The 8417-nt window shown below is 48.1% G+C and overlaps 1 protein-coding gene across 1 annotated transcript; it reads left to right on the top strand.

Moving 5' to 3' along the window:
• Nucleotides 1-59: 59 nt before the first annotated feature.
• UTP11 (UTP11 small subunit processome component) lies at nucleotides 60-5370 on the top strand. The gene is made up of 8 exons (XM_048326777.1): nucleotides 60-191; nucleotides 331-392; nucleotides 566-668; nucleotides 916-1029; nucleotides 2630-2723; nucleotides 2973-3103; nucleotides 4435-4545; nucleotides 5113-5370. The coding sequence occupies exons 1-8, from the start codon at nucleotides 129-131 to the stop codon at nucleotides 5194-5196; spliced, it is 762 nt and encodes a 253-aa protein (XP_048182734.1). The 5' UTR covers nucleotides 60-128; the 3' UTR covers nucleotides 5197-5370.
• Nucleotides 5371-8417: the final 3047 nt, after the last annotated feature.

Genomic DNA, 8417 nt, shown 5'->3' with positions numbered 1-8417 from the left:
CACGGCGCCGCCTGGCGGGGGTGCGTTGCGTCCTCTGACCTCTGACTCCGGGCCCCGCCTCTTCCGGCGCGCGCCCCGCGTGTCGCCGCGCGGCCCCGGGAGCGGCGCTCGGAGCCGCCATCGCAGCCATGTCGGCCGCCTTCAGGAAAGCCGCCAAGGCGCGGCAGCGTCCGCACCGTGAGCGGGCCCAGGTCAGTGCGTCGGGCTGGGTCCCGCCGGCCCCGGCCTCGGCCTCGGCCCCGGCCCCGGCCCCGGCCCCGGCCCCTCGCGGGGCCCTGCGCGCTCCCTCCCCGCATTCTCTCCCGCTCACGCGCCCCGTCTCTCCCGTAGCCCGCCGCCCGGACGAAGCTGGGCTTGCTGGAGAAGAAGAAGGACTACCGGCTCCGCGCCCAGTGAGTGCGGCCGCGAGGGGCGGGCAGCGCTGGGTGGGTCTCCCCGCGTCCAGAGGGTTTCCTTGGGCTATCTTCGAGCGCTGAGCATCGCTGGAAAAGACTCGGCACCTCAGTAGAGGTGAACACGGAGAAGCTGCTGAACAGCTCGTGATTGTTGGCTTTATCCTCCCCAGTGACTACCACAAGAAGCAGAATGCTCTCAGAGCGCTGCAGAAGAAAGCTCTGGACAAGAACCCCGATGAGTTCTACTTTAAAATGATACGTGCAGAGGTCAAGGTGAGAACCTCCATTGCTTTCAAGCAGGATGACACTCTGTTGCTCTAAGTAACATTTTTTTTCCCCTACCTTGTTTTTATTTAAATTTATGAATTTTTAGATAAATGAGAAAAATTGGTTTGGTGCCTGTAGAAGGCTTTGAAGAAAATGAGGGACAAGGAACAAAGTTCTTCTGCTGTTAGCAGGCCCCACAGTGCTCTCCAGGTGGGATGGGCTGTCTGTAAGTGCCGTGTTCATCTGGTTGTAGGATGGAGTCCATGTAATAAAGCAGCCAAAGGACGAAGTGACCCCGGAGCAGATGAAGTTGATGAGGACACAGGATATTAAATATGTAGAAATGAAAAGAGTTGCAGAAGCCAAGGTAATAACTCACACTTTTAGTGTTTTCTAGTTTGCTCAGAATAGTTATTTTATTGTGTTGTTCTTATTGTTGCTGCTGGCTGTTGTGTTCATTCAGTGAAATCTGATTTGTACAATGCTGGAAAGGACAATGGAAGTGTCAGTGGAGTGCTGGATATAGAGCCTAAAGGTGTGATGACTATCAAAAATTACACTGTGTATTGTTATAAAATGCAGTGATTTTTATGTAAATTTCAAGACATTAAACATGTATTTCTGCTTAGCATGTTTATAGAGAAATCATGAAATCACTGAGATTGGAAGAGCACTCTCATGAAGTCCAGCTGTTCACCCAGCCACCACCATGGTCACCACTACCCTGTGTGTTCCCAGGTGCCACAGCCACATGCCTTTTGAGCACTTCTAAGGATGGTGATTCTACCATTTCTCTGGGCAGCCTGTTCCAATGCTTGACTACCCTTTCAGGGAAGAAATTTTTCCTAATACCAAACTTGAACCTCCCCCAGCATAGCTTGAGGCTGTTTCCTCTTGTCCTGTCACAGAATCACAGAATTAACTAGGTTGGAAAAGACCTTTGAGATCATCAAGTTCAACCTATGATCTAACACCACCTTCTCAACCAGACCATGGCACTGAGCATCACATCCAGTACTTTTTTTAAACACCTCCAGGGACAGTGACTCCACCACCTCCCTGGGCAGCTCATTCCAGTGCCCAGAGAATTTTTTCCTAGTGTCCATCCTAAACTTCCCCTGGCGCAGCTTAAGGCTGTGTCCTCTCGTTCTGTCAGTGGTTGCCTGGGAGAAGAGACTGTCCCCACCTGGCTACAGCCTTCTTTCAGGGAGGTGTAGAGTGTGATCAGGTCTCCCCCGAGCCTCCTTTTTTCCAGGCTAAACAACCCCAGCTCCCTCAGCCATTCTTCATAGGGCTTGTGTTCCAGACTCTTTCACCAGGCTTGTTGCCCTTCTCTGGACACATTAGAGCATTTCAACATCCTTCCTAAACTGAGGGGCCCAGAACTGGGTGCATCACTCAGGGTGTGGCCTAACCAGTGCTGAGCACAGGGGAAAACACTTGTTACTTGAGAGAAGTGACTAACTGCCACCTGGCTACGCTCTCCTGTCAGGGAGTTATAGAGTATGAGAAGGTCTCCCAGTTGAGGAGAATAATCTGAAGTGGGTTGTTGGAGTATGGTAGGCAGGCAATCCACAGAAATACGATCCTTTTCTGAAGATGTTGTATGCTCTGATGTTGATTCACAAAGCAGAATCATCACTGCAGATAAAAAATCAAAGCCAGCTTTAAACTTTCCTTCATGCTTTTGCTGGTGGTTCCATGGCAATCATTCCCCTTTGCCATACAGGGAACTGAGCTTTGCAGGTGGATGTGTGCACTTTGTCTGGGTAACAGCAACAGTCACCGTGACCCTCTTGTCTGGAAAAGTTGTGAAGGCATGTCATAAATATAGACTAGATGTGTTTTCAGAGATGAAAAAAGGAAGGAGTTCAGCTATATGTAACCTCGAGGAACAGACAGAAATGTCCTCGGGGGAGACTTGATTTTACTCGGTCCGAATTTGGCCAAACTTGGACTTTCCACAGAAAATCGAGCGCTTGAAGGCAGAGCTCCACCTGCTGGACGCGGCGGGGAGCGGCCGGGGCCGGCATGTCTTCTTCGTGGATACGGAGCGGGAAGGTGAGGCTTGAACCGGGTGACAGAACTTGTTCTGTCACGTGTTAATGTGGACTGTCATAAAAGAAGGACACTTTTTTCCCCCAGGAATTCAGGTGCTCTAGAAATCCCTATTGGTTACTAACTGAGACATCACTTCTGCAGGAGCTGTGCTGCTGGGGCTCCTGTTGCTGACTGTAGCAACATGTTTGAAAGGTTTGCTTATCAAAGGAGTCCATGGGAGTTTATTCCTAACTTTTTTTTTATGTATAGTTCAGGAGTTTGATATTGCCACACAGCTGGACACCGTTCCTGAGCTTGTAGATAGAGTGTACAACCGACCTACCATTGCAATGTTGCAGAGAGAGACGGTGAAGGGACCTACTGATCCTGCCCACCTAAAGGTACTGCTGCGGTTTGTCTTACAGCGTTCTTCATGTTTTACATCTTTTATATGACAAGCACTAAAAAGGATTAATTGCACCATTGTGGAGGTGAACAAAATTGTTCTCTTAAAACTTTTAAAGGTAGTAGTGGAAGTACTTAATTCAGTAGTGGAAGGCACTTAATCACCAAGTGCCTGGTGAGCCTGCAGTCACATCTTTTCCTGGACTAACACAGAGTATTCTTTCAGTGCATACCAGTCCACTGTGGGCAGACCACCATAAGTTGTGATGTACAGGCCAGAAAAGAGTGGTGTGGATCTGATTAGGCAGTGTCCCTGCAAAACTGAGATATTTCTCCTCTATAAAGGAACATATACCTATGGGACTATTGTTTCATTAGACTGCTATAGTTTCAAGTGTAATTTTTTTCAGCACCCACTGTTAAGTCTCCCCTCACACTTCCCCAAAACCACTTGCACCCCTGAATTAGGTATATAGGAAGAAGCTTATTCTAACACAGATGTCTCTGTTGCCGTATTCCTGATCTTACAGTATTCTTCAGTTCGGTTCTGAGCCCAAAGTGGCTTGAGATTTGTCTCCTCGCTTTCCTTCTTAAAGCCATTTACACTGTAGTCTCACTTCCTGGCTTTTCTAATTTGAGTTGTTTCATGATTCTTCAGCGTGAATTGCTTATGCCATCAGCTTTGATTCTGATGTTTTAGTATCACAGCACTTTTGTCCTAGAAGTAACTACACTTGGCTTTACGGCTGTAGATTCTGCTCGGGTAATTCAGATCTGTTGAACAGTGTTCGGAGTATGAGTCGGTTGTGTGTAAGGTAAAAATAGCTGTCTTAAAATTGCCGACTGGTAAATTTGTAACCTGTTTTTTCTGACTCAGATGTCAGATAATAAACACCCTGTGGTCCCTTTCCTCCTGCCAGCTGTCTCAGTTTGACTTGTCAGTAAAGCAGTTGGACGAGTCGTAGACTGACTAGTTTTCTCCTAAATGTCTGAGTCATATTTTAAGCATGTTGGGATCTGTTCTCCTTAATTTAATTACTTAAATCACACCTGCAATAATACTGTTTCTGTGCTGGGAAAGCTATCCACTCTCATTAGGCAAACTTGACCCAACAAGTTGCATTTTGAGAGGCCTCTGCAGGCTCTGAGCACTTCAGGAATTGATCTCTGGTCTGTCTCTTTTTTTGTTTTCCCTCCTCTTTATAAAGTGGATTTTCATTAGGGAGTTAAATGTTCTCTTGCATTCGACATTGAAATTCAGAGGATTTAGACCATAGTGTCTTACTCATCTCTGTCTTAATACAGCTTTTTTTTTTTTTGTTTCCAGAAATTAGCCCAGCAGAGGAAGAACCAGTATGACCTCCTGAGGCAGCGCATTGAGAGAGAGAAGGCCATGTTTGTCATCACACAGAAAATCCAGACACGGAAAGATCTTCTGGTGAGGGACTTGGTTCTGGTTCTCCAAGTCTGTTCTGTTAAGTCATTAGGTCTGGTATTGTATGTGTTGTATATGTTGTATTTGTTTCTTCATTCTGGTTTTATAATGACACCTCCAGATAATGCCTGAAGATAAGTAATCCTCTTTTAGTATGGAAAAAATAAGGAAATTAAGCATTTCAGTAAATGATATCTCCTATTCCAAGTGTCACCTTGTAAGCAAGGACTAAGACTCAGCTGTGAAGTGGTGGTCACAAGTCTTCTCCAAAACAGTGTCACTAGGAGTCAGAAGCAGGGAACCATTTCTCTAAGTTATGAGAACGTCTTAAAAATCTGTAATTACTTCTCTGAATGGGACTCCTGTTCTCTGGTGCTTGTGAGCAAAGCAGATTATGCCTGACAGCCTGAAGGGGAAAAGAGCAGATAAAATGAAAATCCCTACCTAAACAGTGCAAAGTGACCGTTTTTCTTTTATGGTCAGACCCAGACAGGGACTCTTATTTACATGGGTGGGGTTTTTTCTCCTTCTTGCATGGCAGCAAATATTTGTACTTGTTCTTTTTTCCAGGACAAAACTCATAAAGTAAAGGTGAAGAAAGAAACAACAACTGGTCCAGCTATTTACAAATTCAAGTTTCAGCGGAAACGTTAGCCATTTCATTGAATAATTGTTACAGTCTTTGCTCAGAAAGGAGAAGGCATCTCCCTTGGAGGGCTGGTGCCAGCCTGCTTTTGACTGAACCTCAGCACTTTGTTATAACAAATTACTGTGGGCCTGTGGCAGCCATCAGTGTGTTTCATCTAATTAATTGATTAATCAATCAGAGTTTGTTCTCTTAATATTTACAGTGGGAAGCCATGAGATTTGCTTGAGTGTCCTGGTAAGATGCACCATAAGCAATCCATGAGCAGTCAAGGTTGTAGTGGAATGCTAGGGGGAGGTGGGTTGAGCACAGCCCAGGGACAGGGAAGATAATTGGGGATTGTCAGCTCTGGGGCTGAGCAGGACCTGTCCAAGTCCACAGGAGTGGAGGTCAGCTTTTTCAGCTGTCTTTTCAGGCAGGTTGAAGGTAAATTACTCACTAGTCGTTTCCCCAGCATCCCCAAATCCCTCTCATTTTCCTATTTGCACTATTCCATTGTGTGCTTTTCCTCCAGAGTTGCTTCAGTTCAAATTGAGGCAGTGCCAAAATTCTCTGTAGGGAGGGACAATGCAGCAACCAAGTGTGAGACAAGAGTTTTGTCTTCTGGGTTTTCCTTGGGCCGGTTGCATTGCCAGGGATGGGGGATGTGCAGACATATCCTGAGTGTCCTGGAGCGGCACAGGCATGTTCAGAGAAGCCTCCGTGTAAACATTCCTTTTCTTATCTCTCTCCATCGTCCTGTCGCTGCCAGCAATAAGCACATGGTCTGCAAGGGGGTAAGAAAAAAAGATGCTGTTCTCAGGCCCTACCTACTTTGGAGCTTTTCCAGCATCTTGGTGATGAAACACGATATTTTTACATGCTTAAATGCAGCTTCAGAGGTTGTTCTTGCCATTGCAAAGATAAACGTGGGGTAAATTTTTCAGGGGAGCATCCACGGAGTCTGCAGAACCCGGAGTCTGCAGATTCTGTAACGGCTGTAAACCGCCGGGTGAGCAGGAGGGAAAACAAAGCCCCGTGTGTGAGAACGGTTCGGTTCGCTCGAGAGAAAGGCGCGCAGCCTTTTTCCCGTGGCAGTGGAGCAGCCGCAGTGCTGGGCCCGGCCGGCAGGGGGCAGCAGCGCCGCGCGGCGGGGCCGGGAGCGGGGCCGCGTCCCCGTGCCCGCCCTGGGTGTTCGGGACCCTTCAATGGTTTCACGGCGCACCTCGGCGTCCCCGCGCAACGGCCGGTGTCTGTGAAAGGAAACCTCTTTTAGACTGAGATTTAGATAGGTAAATATTTAATCCTTGCCCTTGATTAATTTTACCTGCATCGGGAACATTACTGAAAAGGATGGGAAAGAAAAGCAGCGATTCTGCTGGGAGACCCTCAAGGAATCCTGTGGTAGGAATTGAAAAGCAACAACCTGGCCAGGCCCAGCATTTGCCTTGTCCATCTCTGTCCCACTGCAGAGCGAGTGCTGGCATGGGCACAAGTGACCTATTCCCTGGAAGAAAGGCATCTCTTCCCGGTATGGAGTGAGGTATTATGGGATGCAGTAGGCAGCTGCAAGTCTTTCTTTGAGCAGTCACTGGTTGAGGGCCACACTGTTTGTCCTAGGGGTGGTGGTTGTCTGCTGGGAGCTGAGGTACCAGCCAGGACACAGTCTCGTGATCACAATATAGGGTCTGGGTAGCAAAAGCTGTGCCTGTTCTGACTTACTTTTCCCTGGGAAACCATGAAGGTCTGAACAAAGGAAAACCAGAGCATTGTTACATCTGTGGTGGTCACATTGATCGGGCTTCTTGCTTGACCCTGACCTCCAAAGTCTGGGTACAAATCCCATAGCCTGTGGAGTGGTTTATGATCTTGTGGCCATAACAGACTAAAAGGAGGTGCCAGCTCTTGTCCACAAACTTTTTTCACCTATTCCTGCCTGCAGTGGTGTGAAGGATTTGGTGGGTGCTGATCTCTGAACTTCTACCTTAGCAGATAGGACTGACTTACACCTGCAGAGTTCCCAATGGTATCCAGGAAAAAAATCCACACCTCAAAGACCTTGCTCTTTGACTCCCAAAGCCTTTAGCTTGGTATCCTCATCCTAAAGCACTGAAATGTTTCTGCAAGGGTCTGGAAAGAGCCAATACCTTACAACTGAATCAAAACCCCAGCCCACTTGGCCACAGCACAGGATTTAAAGTGAGACATGGGTGGGATCGCCATCCTCTAGCTGGGCCCTCGTGGGGAAGGACAGCGAGAAAATGCCCACAGCTATTTTTTGTTTGTGATAATTATAGCATCAAAAGCTGAACCAACAGGTTCTTTAGCAAGGAGATTCCCTGCAGCTTGAAAGATACAGATATCAAAATACTCCGCAGATTCACAGCTCAGGTTTTAGGCGATTCAATAATATCGTGCTGTATAATAATTTCATGTAATTCCTTGTTCAAGTCCTGAACAACTCAATTGATAGTGATTGTCTGTAAACATTAATAGCAGACTACGCTTGCAGGATTATCTCTAGGCAGCTGCAACAATATATTTTACTAGCAGAAGAACCATCACTAGCCCTTAGGCTTCTCAGCTGCTTTCCTGTAGGCCCCATTTTCCAAGTCTGAACCAGACTGGAGACCACAGTGAGGTGCCTGGGGCATGGCAACAGAAGCTGACTTGCTTGGGGAGGCTCTGGACCCCCCCTCAGGACAGCCACTGTGAGGTCTCCATCAGTGGCCATGTGCTGTGGCAGCCAGAGGGACCCCCCAGAGCCTCTGGAGGTCCCCCTGGCTGTGTTCTTTCAACAGAGAAGAGCAGGGAGGCTTGATCCCACCCATCCCACTGCTCACAGGTGCTGCCCTGCTTTTTACCGTCTGCTCTCCATGAGCCCTCCCACCACTCACCCTCCAGATGCTGCCATTCCAGGGTCCCCAGTGGGACTGTGGACTGGTGCAGGGTTGCAGGTGTCTCCAGCTGCAGGACTGGCTGCCCTGGCCCTGCTGTTCCCTAGGACCCTACAGCCAGGTTCAGCTGAGGTGTCTTGCCCAAGGGCGCCAAGGAGAAAAGGGTGGTGAAGTTCCTCCACTCAAGCCTGAGCAGCTTCACAGCAGGGAGTTGAAAGAGCAGAATGTAAATCAGGAATGACTAATTGCTGCTCAGCATGGCTGCCCTAAACCTCTCTGTTCCACAGCTCCTTGGCCACCCGGACCTTTCCCCATCTGATTAGGAGCAACACGGGGCTGCTAACGTCTAGGAA

This window comes from Corvus hawaiiensis, chromosome 23 (assembly GCF_020740725.1).
Source record: "Corvus hawaiiensis isolate bCorHaw1 chromosome 23, bCorHaw1.pri.cur, whole genome shotgun sequence".
In the NCBI taxonomy this organism is placed as follows: domain Eukaryota; kingdom Metazoa; phylum Chordata; class Aves; order Passeriformes; family Corvidae; genus Corvus; species Corvus hawaiiensis.
Note: the sequence above shows the minus strand (reverse complement) of the source record. Positions and strands in the feature narration are given on the sequence as shown.